We start from the raw sequence: 14,973 nt of genomic DNA, 5'->3' as shown, positions 1-14,973 counted from the left end.
CTAAATTAAACATAGATTAATCCTTTTCTTTTGTTCTTTGATTAATAGATTTAACAGGTTATTAGGTTATTTTGGCTGCTATTACATTATAAGAGCTGCCGCTGCTGAACATGATGCGGATCTGACACGCATAGTATTTTCTCACAACTCTTTACCTTTTCTGACCCACTTCAGGTCTTAAAGTCTCTACTAATGGGCTGACGAGTTGAAACGGGGTGTTACAGTAGATGAGGGAGACCGTGCTGGGCTCCAAGACAGTTTTGAAAACCACAGCATTTCAGAGACATGTTCTTAAATGTGACTCATATATAACAAATACTTACATGCATGCACAGTTTTAAGGCAGCTTTAATCACTTTTTTGGTAATTTCATGACTTAGCTGACGAATGATGTACAACGCGCTGGCGCATTTGTGCGTACAATTGAAGAGCTCGTGCTATGATCACAGTATAATGGCTGTCAGGACAGGACAATTCATTTTTACTGACATATGGCCTGACAACATCTCATCTGACTGCAGATCACTGTTGTTCTACTGAAGCTCCCTCGTCCCCTGTACCTTTTTTTTCACACTGCGTCTAAATAAACGCAATTCTTGTCTAGAAAAAAAAAAGACACAGAAACAAGTGAGTGGGGTGGCCAGCCCTAACTCCGCCCTTGCGTTAAATATTTTTAACACTGTTAAACTGAAAGCATTAATCGCATGCATTAACGCACTAATTTTGAGAGCACTGATTACAATGTAAATCATATGCAATAACTTGAGTACACCTTTTCTATGATGAGCATGCTTTTAAAAATAGCTCTTTAAAAATGAATATTTTTACGAGTTGTTAAATGTCATGTGATTCAGCTCCCCAAAAATGTAATGAAATTTTGAATTAATAATTATTTGTATTTGTAAAAAAAATACTAAACTTCTTTGAAAATAATGATTAAGAAGGTGTATTCAAGGTGTTGGGAAAACGTACTTTTACTTGATGGACCGACATGAATGCAAAGAATGGGGTTTTCTTTGTCATGGGCATTTAAAAGTTGACAGTGACAACAAAGCCGTTTAAAATTCTATTTCAAATGAATTCATCACAAAATCTTAAAAAAAAATAATAAAAAAATACATCACAGTTTCCACAAAAAAATTAAGCAGAACTGTTTCAACATTGATAATAATAATAAATGTTTTTTGAGCACCAAATCAGCTTATTGGAATGATTAATGATGACTCTAATGACTGAAGAAATGGCTGCTGAAAATTCTGCTTTGCCATCAAAAAAATAAATTACATTTTAAAATATATTAAAATAGAAAACACTTATTTGATATTGTAACAATATTACTTTTTTACTGTATTTTTGATCAAATAAATGCAGCCTTGGTGAGCATACAATTAAAAATGTTAAGAATTTTACCAACCACAAACTTTTGAAGAGTATTTGATGTCATTGACCTTTATGTAAATATTCATAGGACTATTGTATAAGACAATATCATGTGATATTGTGTGGTTTTACTTGTGTTGGACTTGTTCTCCATCACCGCTAATATTCAGCTGAAGGCATGAAGCTTATATAAATGCTCTCATACAGTACTCGTACAGTAGTCCTCGGAGTCTGAAAAAGTTAATGTGTGGTGGAATTTGCTTGCTGAGCATCGCTGGGCCACTTGAGAGTGATAGATGAGGCAGCAGTGGTGGCCCGGGGTCCCAATGTGTGTCTGTGCTGAATTAAAACAGCCAGTGAAGAGAGCGGAGCAGCCAGCCCTGACTGATGAACATTGCCCTCAGCCTTGTTCCTCTCCACAGTCAGTGTTTCACTCTCACCCCCCACAGCCTCTGGGCTTTGTGTGGGGATGCTCAGGTACACGGCCACCTGGACACAGCAGGACAAAAGGCATTAGTGACTTCAGTAATAGGATCTACATCCATGATAGCCCTCTGAAAGTCTTTGAAAGTGGTCTGTCGAGACTAGAAATATGGGAAAACAACTAACATTTTAGTAGCCTTGTCACCTCTCAGTCCATAATTAAAGCACAGAAGTGCTCATTCTTGATGCTGACCATAAATTTGGGCTCTTGAATATTGTATGACTTACCAGAATATTACACGGTAGACATGTGAAACTCTCCATTAGATAAAACCTGTAAATTGCTGCACTGAGGATACTGATGAATTACGCTTAGCAGCCTTTCTGCCTTTTATGGCTGCTTGCTAATGAAGACAAAGACTTGCCTGTAGATTTTGAGAGAATTCTACAAATATGACTCAATTTTTTATACACTGCTGTTCAGAGGTTTTGGGACAGTAAGATTGTTTTTATATATATTTAAAAAAAACAGTCAAAGCCAAAACAAAACCAAGTCGCTGGGGTATATTTGTAGCAATAGCCAAAAATACATTGTATAGGTCAAAATTATAGATTTTTCTTTTATGCCAAAAATCATTAGGATATTAAGTAAAGATCATGTTCCATGAAGATATTTTGTAAACTTCCTACCGTAAATATATAAAAACTTCATTTTTGATTAGTAATATGCATTGCTAAGAACTTCATTTGGACAACTTTAAAGGCGATTTTCTCAGTATTTAGATTTTTTGCACCCTCAGATTCCAGATTTTCAAATAGTTGTATCTCAGCCAAATATTGTCCTATCCTAACAAACCATACATTAATAGAAAGCTTGTTTACTCAGCTTTCAGTTGATGTATAAATCTAAATTCGGCCCTTATGACTGGTTTTGTGGTCCAGGGTCACATATATACTTTTTCCAGCAATTAAATTGATCAAAAGTGACAATAAGGATTTTACATTGTTAATATTCTTTTGAACTTGAAAAAAAATCACGGTTTCCAGAAAAATATTAAGCAGGATAGCCGTTTCCCCCAATTGTAAGTCGCTTTGGATAAAAGCATCTGCTAAATGACTAAATGTAAATGTAAATGTACTTAGAAAGCACATATTAATTCCTTATTCTTCATGACCATATTCTGCATCCCATAATCCTACCTAATACCTAAACTTAACAACTACAACGACTACCTTAAAAGCTATTAATAAGCAGTAAATTAAGAGTTTGAGGCGAAAGTCATAGTTAATAGTGAATATGTGTTCCCCATACTAAAGTGTTAAAAAATAATTTAGGATACAAATTATTGGTTGGTAGACAGAACAGGGGGCATCTGGCATAGGGTTGGGTGCTGTAGAAGTAGGCAGGTCTTCTGTAACTGTATTAAAACCCCACCAGCCAGATCCTAAGACTATTGTGTGTCAGGTGCATGGACTGTAGAATAGAACAGAATAAAGTAGTATGTGAATGTGCAAGCATCCATTACTGTGTGCCATGAACTGTACATACAACATACACAAAATACAATTTGAAATATGTAAACAATATACTCTCAGTACCCTTATAAGGACATCTTTGTACTTTATACTGGAAAAGGTGCACATTAGTACCTTAGAGTACCAATATGTACCTTAATGTACAACTATGAAACTTTTTGGGGTAAATAATGTACAAAGATGTCCTTTTAAGGGTGCTGTCCCAGTGACATGCTGTTGTATTTCTCTCTTTCTCTTTCTTTCTCTTTTTCTTTCTCTTTGTTTCTTTCTCTCTTTCTTCTGTTTTATAATCATATATAATAATATAAGCATAAAGCATATAAAGCAAAAAAGGTACGATTAAAAATAAAACCTGTCAATTAGACAAGGGAAAAAACAGGTATAACACTAGACATTCCGTCCCCCCCACTTTTGAAATGATGGCTACGCCCCTGTATCATATATTGTGCAAAATGAAAAATAAAACCATGGGTTGTGAATTTATGAAGCGTGTGTTAACAGTATTCAGTGCTCATAATGGAGTTTGTCAGCATCACCTGTTACAGGCCAGTTGTTTGTACTAAAAGCATTTCCACATTATTGAGTTTGGATACACTGCTGCGTCTTTTCACAGCCATATGGCTCTGTGAATGATTTTATGGATGTATTAAATCGTTTAGCATAAAGAGAAATTCAGTGCTCTTTTAAGAGAAACTTAAAAAACCCATTTAAACAGGAACTATACACTATATAAAAACAGAAGCAGATGATGCAAATGAAGCGTCGCCATGGAAACCCAGATGTCACTGGTCTCACACAAATAACATGCTAACTGTATCTTTAAGAGGATCCCCTTATGGACAATGTTTTCTTGATCATCTTTCTCTTTATGTGTGGTTTTTGCTATATACATTGCATTTCTTTTGTTTCCTACCGATTTTCCAAGCCCTCAGGCTGTCTTGTCTGTATCTGTATTTCAATGCTGTACCATCTAGTCCTCTTAATCTCCTGGCTCAGACTCCATTATCAGACACTAATTATGCTGTAGCTAATGGAGGGCCACGTGCTAATTGTGAGATTGAGGTGGGATTTATTAGGTGGAAACAACTGCTCAGCAGAAACCTTTAAAAGGGAAGCAACAGCACAAACCAAAGTGCTGTATGAATCGCAATAATGTGGCCTTGGGTAAGATAGCAATGTAAATGGACACTGGACACAAAAAGATTCATTTAAATGAAAATGGCAGTGAAAACATACCTGTTACATGCTGCAAACGCAGTCAGTGTTTTATTTTGATGCTGTTTTAAAGAAATAGTTCACTTAAGGAAAAACCTGTCATCATTTGCTCACTCTCAATAATTATGGACAATACAATGCTGTTAACTAAACTGCAGATTACAGGGTCTGTTATGATCAGAGGCGGACAAAGTACTCAACTCCATTACTTGAGTGAAAGTACAGATACTGCTGGTCAAATATTACTCCATTACAAGTAAAAGTTGTAAAGGCAGATTTGTACTTAAGTAAAAGTACAGAAGTACTTGCTTTTAAAAGTACTTAAGTACCAAAAGTAAATTTCCTTTTTTTATGTCAATGCACTGTTTTATTGTTGTATGTAATACTTGCAATACTTCTGAAGCAACTTAGAATACATTACACCTGCTGAATACACTGACTAGCTTGTAGTATCTTTGGAATAAAGAGCTTTTAGAATGTTAAAAACCTATGGGGGAAAAAAACAAAACATAAATAAATAAATAAATATTTAACACCCCTACCCACCCCAACAAAAGCAGGATGGTAGTGATCTCACACAGCTCTGACAGTGTGTGCACACATCTATGTGTAGCCATTCAACCACATTTGAACAGAGTGGACAGTGAAATCCTGTAAATACAGAGTGATAAGGAAAAAAGAAAAAAAATCAAACCTGCTTTAAAACCCAGCAACACAACTGTAGCTGTATAACTTTACAACAGAAACACTGCTTTAACAAAAAAGCAAAACAGCAAGACTTATTTGACATCAAAACATTTTTTTTTAAATGCTGTCTAATCGCTCTCGCTGTACTTTGATATCACACACCGAACAGTCTGTGCAGTGCTGATTCAAGTCCAACACCTTTTGTGTTTTATTAGGAGATGCACAACAGTTCTTCTGTGGCTTTATAGCTAATATTTTCACATACACAATTTAGCAAAATCAGAAAACATTGTGTCTTATATATACCACAATATCAACTTCTTATTATTGAATTGTTGTAAATAAATATCACATTTGCAACTGGTCAGTGTTCAAAAAAATGCTGGAAAATTATTTAATGTAGCCCTACAAGAGTGATTACTGATAAACTGTCTGAAAAAAAGAAAGTCAAGTTTTAGAGAAGAAAAAAATAACCCACTGACTTTCAAAGCTGCTATATAATAACGACTTTCTACTTCGAGGACCTTGATAGAAATGTATTGGAGTGAAAAGTACAATATTTGACATTCAAATGTAGTGAAGTTAAAGTTATAAGTTCCAAGAAAAAATAATACTCAAGTAAAGTACCGATACTCAGAAAGTGTACTTAAGTACAATACTCAAGTAAATGTACTTAGTTACTGTCCGCCTCTGGTTATGATCTTGTGATTAAATAGAAAGTTAATACAGTCTTTCTTTGTTTTCCCTCATTGTTGCATGTCTTTCTTTCTTCATTTGTCTTTTTCGCTCATCTTTCTATTTCAGCGGGCAGTGGAAATGACCATTTCCTCCTTGGTAGCAATATAACCGTTGCGGTTCTGGGTATAGTCATTCCAATAGGTGAGTATTAAAGTTAACTAAGCATTTTATCCTGCATTTTGAATTCAGACTTATTCACCCATGAACAGCTTTTGCCCTTGAGCTTTATGTGCACTACCTGCTTTGGAGACACTTACGGTGGTCCTAGCCATTTATAAACTTGCTGCGGCTTCATTTAGCTTAATATTCCAGGTTAAATACAATTTAAGTGCTATTGACAGCATGCTAATTATTCCAGAAATAATTTCAACTCAATTCTGAGTTTGCTATCTGATGTTACTGTCCCTCTGTGCAACAAATCCATTTCTTCACTTTGCAAACACGTGATGCATAAAACAATTGTTAATAATACATATTTATTCTTAGAGATTACTTGGAATAAATGAGTAAAAAACTTTTTCAAAGTCACATTACATCCCGGTGGTCCATCATATCTATTAATTCTTATCCCGGCAATGGTACACAATGTGGACGACACACTTTTTGCTCTTGAAAATTCTCTCAAACATTTTTATTGATTTTTCATCAACCCAAAAAAAAAAAAAAAAAGATTTATATTTCAAGTAAACATCTCACATTTAGATAGAAATGATTTGTATGAATTTGAATTCAAGCATGAATGTGTTTGTTGCCTAAAAACAACATTGTGCAGTGAAATGGATATTGAAGTAGCAGTTTTTTCTGTGTGTGGATTTTGCTCTATTGAAAAGTGCTGTGTGGGTAATTATATTTATACATTCATATTTAATTACATTTATAAAATTACATTTTTATTATATTTATATAATTTTTCACTGATGAGGTTAAAAAATGCTTCAAACTAGTCTAAATATGGTTATACTTTGTTGACAGTGTGACATTTCCATATTTTTATTTTTCTATTTTTTTGTATGAAGAGCATTAGATTATCCATAGATTATCTACAGATGCTGTCGATTCAGCTTGAATTGTATTTAATCAAGAATATTCTTTCTAAATTAAAGTGTCTATTTCAAAAAGTTATATGACACACGGCCTACAAAATGTGTTTTGAAATATGTTATGCTCATTATGAAATAAGTGCTTTATAAATGGTTATTTTTGGTCCTACAAAAAGAAGTGTCACTCATGCATTTTGATTTTGTGATCATTTTCTCAGTTTCTATACATCATCCTTTTGACTGTTTGAGCAAACTAAATAACAGTACATATTTATATATATAAAGTACAGTAATGTATACATCTCATAGTTTCTGCAGAAAGTCTCTGTCAAAAGGACCTGATGGGCTTCATTGATTGTCTGAGCCGTCTGGCGAGTGGCTTAGTGGGATTGAAATGACCTTGTCTGTGCTCATATTCAAATGAAAGACACTAAGTGAAATACTTTTTCTCTAAAAAAAAACGTTTTAATAGCTCTTTGCAATTGCAGTCCCTCTATGGGCATCCCTTAAAATTGTAACATTTTTCTAAATGCTTTCTTTTATGGTAGTTTGGTTAAAAAATCGAATGTAATTCATAGACAAAATGCATTCCAAGTGTTTATAGCGAGACAATAGAACCTGAGTGATGGAGGAAAACACATCATGAGGAGGTCTCTGCGGCCCCCCCAGACAAAAGAGCAATTAGGGAGAACTTCCAGGGGACCAGAGAAGCCACGGCTGATCTTTTAAAATAGGGAATGGGTTAGCCAGCCACTGCAGGAAAGCCACACATGGTTATCAATTCACCCTGAATAGCAATGTGATCCCCCCCAACCATTCACATGTAGGCGTGTGGGAGCATACACACAGTCCAATTCGATTCCCCTTAGACCCCTGCTTTCTCACAGAACAGCATGTGAGCACCCCCTTCACATATTCCACTAAGCCACTGCGTGTGTGTGTGAGAGTGGGAAAGGTGCGTCTTTGGCAGCCCTAGTTTTAAAATATACATATGTGCTATTTTGGGGGTTTTAGACCTGCTTTTTAAGTAGTATTTTTGGTAGTGATATGATCTGACTCTTCTTAAATTATGTACACTACTATTCAAAAGACTGGGGACGGTAAGATTTTTCAATGTTTTTTAGAAGACGTCTCTTATGTTCACCAATGCTGCATTTGTTTGATCAAATATACAGTAAACCAGTAATATTGTGAAATATTATTACTATTTAAAAATAAGGGTTTTCTATTTTAATATATTTCAAAATTTATTTTATTCCTTTGTTGGCAAGGCTGAATTTTCAGCAGCCGTTCGTTAAATCCGTGCTGATTTGCTGCTCAAGTAAAATTCTTATTATTATCAGTTTTGAAATCAGTTGTGCTGCTTAATATTTTTGTGGAAACCATGATCATTCTTTTTAGGATACTTTGATGCATATAAAGTTTGAAAGAATTTTATTTGAAAAAGAAGGCTTTTGTAATATTATAAATGTCTTTACCATAACCTTTGATCAGTTTAATGCATCTTGACTGAATAAAAAAAACAAAAAAAACTTACTGACCACAACCCTTTAAAAAGATTTTACTGACCCCAAACATGCTATGCACTGTATATTGCGAACTATTTTTTTTAATTGTATGTGAGAAACAGTATGCATACTTTGTAACCTTACTACGTTACATTTAATTTAAGTTATCATTGAAAAGAAAAGTCAAATTCAAATTTAAGTCCAATTTAAATTTATAAACTTTTCCCATGCTGATGTAGACAGGTTTGTTTGTTTGTTTTTTCTTTTTATAAATGACACTTGTATAGCCTATACTATTTTGTAGATTTTATTTAATGTTTATTGGTATAAAATCACACAAACAAGGATTTTAAATTCTATTTAAATATGTCCTGGATTTTGGTAAGAGAGTTGCAGCAAGAAAAACAGCAAGCATTGAATGAACACATTATGCATACTGCTGATATATTACAAGTAGGATAGAAACCTGCTGTTCTAAACATAGTGTAGTTTTTACACCAGTGTTATCATCTGAGGATTCTGTGGAATACAATGAGATTTGCTTTGATACATAATGTCATTCACCAAATTTCTTGTTTTATAAACCATTTTAATAAAACCATTTGACCCTGGTCTGCCATGATGCACCTTAAAGTTTGAGTGTGTGAGCTTGAATTTATATGTGTGTGTGTGTGTGTGTGTGTGTGTGTGTCATTATGCGCCGCTCTGTGTCCCCTGGCTGTGTTAACGCCCCCGCCGTATGTGTTGACTGTGTGTTAAACGCATGCAGTTCCTATCCTTGCCACAGTGGTCATCGGCCTGATGTGTACCGGAGGCTACCTGGTGTGGCGCAACTGGAGGAGACGGAACACCAAGAGCATGAACTTCGACAACCCCGTTTACCGCAAGACCACAGAGGATGACGACGACGAAATCCACATCGGCCGCAGCGAGCAGATCGGCCACGTCTACCCTGCAGTGAGTGGCAGTGCCAGAGAGCCATACCTAGCACTGCCACTGGGTGGCGGTATCCCAGACCCAGCAGCTCACTGGTACTCAGGGGCACCTATGCTGTCCAGCGCAAAGTGAACAAAGAGAGGAAGACAATCGGATAGTGATCAAATGTGGGCGGGGCTAAGACAGCGTTCCCCAAGAGAGGGCATTATGCTGCCTCTTTCGTCACACATATTTATACTCATAATTCACCACACATTTTCATTCAAATGTATGTTTAATTAGTGTACGGATTACCATGTGAGGTTTCATTAGTCTGTATGTGTTTTCCATTGGCTGATTCCGAAATTGCGTACTCTCTGAGTAGGTACTTCTTTTGAATAAGTAATTACTTTGCGACCGTTAAAAAAATGGGTTCTAGTATATAGTATGAATGTGTGTAATATGAATTTAATCCAGATGTACTACATTCGCCATGTTGTCAGTATCATGTGACCTATCACCCATTCACTGCCATTTACAAATCCTCTCCCCTGGCCTCATGGGATAGTAAAGAGTCAAGTTGATGTGGAAATAGTATGTCATCCAGGAACTTTTCACCTATTGTTTTAAGACTACTATGAAGTCGTACATACTACTCTTTTCCTATAAATTTTTTTGACTACTATATACTAGGGAAGTATGCGATTTTGGATGCAGCCATGGTCTTTGGTTTCTCGTGTTGTGTGTGTGTAAAGCTTTAAATGCTTTCCACGTTTGAAAGCTTTGAAATTGTGCTCTCCCTTTACCAAATAGTTTTTTTTTTTTTATTAATTCAGTATAACTGTTTTAGGGATGAGCAACGAGCACCTTAAATGACTGGACAATCTTTTAATATATTAGAATTTATTTATTAATTTAGGTGTTTTGCTGATAATTTATTTGGGTGGTGTAATGATTTATTCATATATTTGCATAACTGTCGACCTGGGCTAAAATAGTTAGCATGGTGCTGTTGAGAGCTGTTAGACAGATGGAGGGATTAGAACAGTGTGATTTGAACTTTCTGTGCTACAGTCAGCATGTCAAGCACAAGCAGAGATAAAGACATCAGTCACACACCAGAAACGGGGCAGGCCGCCCCAGTGGCATAACAGGATTCTCTCCAGCGCCCCACACATCACGCTCTTCACAGTGTGTGTGTGTGTGTGTGTATGTGGGGGGGGGGGGGGGGGGGGGGGGGGGGGGGGTTCTGTAGCCGTCTCCTTCTCCATGGGCCTCCTCATTCTTTCCTATGTGTTTATTTCTCACCCTTTCTCTCAACACATGTAACTGTTTTTTTTTATCTGCTCTCCGCAGCGCGTGGCGCTCAGTCCAGACGATGACGGATTCCCCTGAGGGTGATTCTTGTAGTTGCTCTCTCCTTCTCCGTCCCCGAATCCATGCGTCCTTTAGTCCTCCATCTCTCCTTCCGTCGAGGAGGTTGCACGAGACAACGCAGCAAGGCACAGAGAGCCAAAAGGACACACGAGCACTTGAAAACTGGGTTTGTCTTCTCGTAGTGTCTTTTCCAGCCCATAAACTCTCAGTCGGGCAATAATCACTAGTTCTAAAATTAAACTACTAGCATCATTCTTGCTCTGTGTCAGTAGTCATAGGTAGTGCTGTCTAATGATGACTAACTTCATAGCTCATCACGTCAGTAGTCACTAACACTCAGTGGCTCTCCTGCTGCACTCGTGCTGTAGTTGTTTATTTTTTTTATTAGAAATAGTTTTATTACTGGTTAAGCTGGTTTGAGCTGAGCTATGGCCATTTTGTCTGGCAAAACATGTTGGGAGAGAATTGTGGGCAATCCATCCTGTGAGCATAGGAGATGCATTGAAGGAAAATATGAAATAGGATGGAGAGAGGGTGTGGAAAATTCATATTTGCAGACATACTAAACACAGATTCCACCATGTGGCTGTTATGCATTCATATAATCTCACAAGCAAATAATATACCACAAAAATTAAGATTTACCTGTAAATAAGTCAGAATCTGTCATTTTCTGTCCTCCTGCTTACATACTTCCAATGCCAAGACTAGTGTTCCTTCACGTCTTCCATAGTCACTCGAGTCAGATTTGACTCCCAGTTTTGAGAGGTAATATATTTTTCCATTTTTATTTATTTTACCAGCACTGGGTCTTCCGTTTTTCTCAAGTTTCTAGGACCAACTAAAATCTTCCTGCCCAGGCACATTTATAACCCCAAAACATTAGCTCAGGACATCAGTTTTTCTAAAATATTATCAGTTATCGTTATAATCTGTGTGGTTTGTTATCACAATCACGCTAATAGATACGGTAGCCAGGGTTTGATAATGGCTAAAATGCTGTTTGTTCATATCTACAGTCTAGATCGCTCCTTCTCGGACACGCAAAAACACACGTCTTTTCCGCCCCTACATTCGTCATGCCTTGGAGAAAACTCTTCAGCATTTAGCATGCTGACAAAGAAGACACCGCCTGCCATATTGGGTGACTTAATAGCGTGATAGATTAGAGTCGTAGATCAAAGCTTTGCTCATATGAACAGTCATCTGTTCGACGTGTGGCACAGGAAATGAGGAGTGCCTGAATATAGGCTTCCTGTACATATCAACTCTCAAACTTTCTCTGTGTGATGAATGAGCACTTGGTTATTTCTGTATCACTGTCAGAGGGACACTGACTGATTGGACAATGTAAAAAACAGTTTTTTTGCTGGTTTTAGTTAGGCTAGTCTGAATTGATGGTTTAAAGGGGTTTGATGGATTTAGATCAAGACTGACTGAAATAAACAAAACAATATATGTAATTGGAGGCCCCCTGATAGTTTGCCTTTTGCCCTGGTTGAGAACCACTGATTTATAGATCTTCGAGACCATCAAGGCCATCTAAGCTTAATCTAAACCAGCAAAAACCCTTAGGCTGGGTTAAGATTTTCCAGCAGGGATTAAAACTTGGCATGTGACGGTATGTTTCTGTGTACTGGGGTGTGATGTTAGATCAGATGGTTTTGAAGAACTAGTCATGTGAGTTGCCCTTTGTTGGAGGCTACTGAAAGTACCCGAGATTGGTTCTGGCCCGTAAGTGGCTGGTCTCGCATCTTGAGTGGTTCTTTGTTCCTGCCACCTTTGCTCTTCTCTGCTGTGATGAGGCATCTTGTGTAAAACATCCCTCCACATATCAAAGAATCCTCCATTAAGTCACTGTTTGTTTTCCATTAGGAAGAGAGACAGTGTGGGAGTTTCATTGCTCAGGCTTTTGTCTGTGAGGATTAAAGAAGCTGCAGTTTGTAGTTGGTTTTCTGATCAGATCGGCTTGAGATGTCTTCACTGAAGACATGTTTTGGAGATAACAGATCTATTGCCATCGATATTATAGTTTGTTTAATGAATCTTCATTCATCCTTAACTATTTCTCACGTCAAAATATGTATACAGTATTGAAAGGATAATGGATAGGTTGATTTTGGAAGCGGTAACAGTTTAGATGCTTTGAGTATTTAAAAAAAATATCGGCTCTGAAAATGTGAAACTTTTTGATTTGAGAATCTCAGACTAGCAATACAGGGTAATCAAACTGCTTAATGTGCAGTTTTAGAACTGTCATGTCATAAATTATTGTTTAATCGTTATAAATTTGGTTTCTTCAGAAGCGCTTTGCTTGGACTTGTTTGCTGGTCTTGTTAGATCTGGTTTGCTGGTATTTTGGGCACATATCAGCTGGTTTAGGCTGGAAGGCAAGCTTGTTCAGCTGAAACCAACTGGACACCAGGCTAGGAGACCAACTAAAATGAGAAGAAACAGCCTAAACTGGTTTTAGATGGAATTTGGGCACTTATCAGCTGGTTTGGACTGGAAGACAAGCTTGTTTACCAGCTAAACCAACTGGACACCAAACTAGGTGACAATCGAAGACCAGAAACTGGTTTTAAATGGATTTTAGGCACTTGCCAGTTGGTCAGACTGGGAGACCAGCTTGCTGACCAGCTAAAGCAACTGAAAATCAGCATGGCCAGACTGGAAGACCAGTTAAGACCAGCAAATAAGCTTAGGCTGGTTTAATCAGGTTTTGTTTTTTCACAAGAAGCATCATGCATGTTTCTTTTTCCTGACCCCAAACTCATCATTGTTTTGAGGTGCTGCTCAAGAGTTGGTGCAAAAATGTTTTTATGGGAAACTTTGTTACATTGAGCTCTCTAGCTGTCAAGGTTTCTACAAGCAGATCACTTAGCTTATTATAATTTATAAACACGTGTACGATCTGGTCACAGAAGGTTCTAGACCTTGGATTTTCGGCCTCTCTGTACAGTAGATAACAAGCAGTACTTTGTGACCGTTGTCCATCATTCTTACTCTATGCATGTGTATCGGCGAGTCCTGCCTTCCTTTAGCACTGCAGGGACTCGCCACGCTGCTCCTTCACCCCACTCCACTGTGACTAACATTCGTAATATCCGTAACTCCTCCTCATCACTGTCTACCTGTCATCCCCATCGGCCCAACATTGCTTTTGAAAGGGCTACCATTCTTTTAAAATGGACGATACACTGGACAATACGCTGGAACCTCTCCTGGAACAGTGCTCTTTAGTTTGGTGGACTTGTAGAGCTGAACCGCTGATGAGACGGGTCCTCCACACCCATGGTAACATTCCCGTCTGTTCTCTTTGTGACCTGTGTGGGAAAAAAAAGACCTGTTTTGGTCTGCCCCTATGAGATCATGTTGACATGATGTATATTACTTGAACTGTTAATTTTTTGTATGGTTTGTAGGGGGAGGAAGGAGGGCCTGTTATTCCTGTCGTTTGAGGAAACATGCGTCCCAGTCATTCCATAGCTGTATGGAGACATTTTGTACGCTGTTTGTTGCACAAACTTTTTCAAGAAGCCTTCTGCACTGTGTAAATGATTACATAGGATGGGGGGAAGGGTAGCCGTTGCTGTCAAATGAGTCTGAATCGTGATTTGTAAATATGTTTTCATACAGCAAAACTTTTGATAAGGTTTTAAACATTTCTTGTAAAAAGAAGGTGTATATTAGTCTCCTAGACAAAAAAAGAGTGTAGACCATACATGGATTTATTTGTACTCGAGAGCACTGGATTTCTTTACTACTTGATTGTAACTAAAAATTAATAATCTGCCAAAGTGTTTTTTTTTCTTCCTCAATTTGATTTTTGCTTTTTAACCGTAAACATTGCAGAAATAGTGTTTAATTTGTATTTGTACATTTATTTAATAGATAAATTAAATTGTAATTCTATTTAATAAGTTACACTCAGTGTTGAAAGAGAGGGTTACAGTTTAATTTATTGGTGCCTTGTATGTGTTCATGTATATTTTCCAATAATGTTATGTTTTGTTTGCTTTTCTGGTGTCTGTGTCAATGGGTCAGAGGTGGTGGGAATAAGGAGGGGGTTTTAACATTAGAAAAACTGTACTTACATGGAATATCTGTACTGTATGCCAAAATGGTCTCACTCACGTTTCTATGAAATTCAA

General features: G+C 37.1%; 1 protein-coding gene across 3 annotated transcripts in view; it reads left to right on the top strand.

Moving 5' to 3' along the window:
• lrp8 (low density lipoprotein receptor-related protein 8, apolipoprotein e receptor) overlaps positions 1-14,973 on the top strand; it is a 180,291-nt gene extending 165,318 nt beyond the window's left edge. Inside the window, exons 17-19 of one of the 3 annotated variants that reach the window (XM_016284694.1) lie at positions 6,046-6,120; positions 9,297-9,484; positions 10,799-14,973. In XM_016284694.1, coding sequence (XP_016140180.1) covers positions 6,046-6,120; positions 9,297-9,484; positions 10,799-10,837 — 302 coding nt within the window. In that variant the 3' untranslated portion in view covers positions 10,838-14,973. Of the gene's footprint in view, positions 1-6,045; positions 6,121-9,296; positions 10,646-10,798 lie in introns of those variants that run through there. The other 2 variants (XM_016284693.1, XM_016284691.1) reach the window with 2 other exon arrangements.

The sequence above is a fragment of the Sinocyclocheilus grahami genome, unplaced genomic scaffold (assembly GCF_001515645.1).
Source record: "Sinocyclocheilus grahami isolate Dianchi unplaced genomic scaffold, SAMN03320097.WGS_v1.1 scaffold187.1, whole genome shotgun sequence".
In the NCBI taxonomy this organism is placed as follows: domain Eukaryota; kingdom Metazoa; phylum Chordata; class Actinopteri; order Cypriniformes; family Cyprinidae; genus Sinocyclocheilus; species Sinocyclocheilus grahami.
Note: the sequence above shows the minus strand (reverse complement) of the source record. Positions and strands in the feature narration are given on the sequence as shown.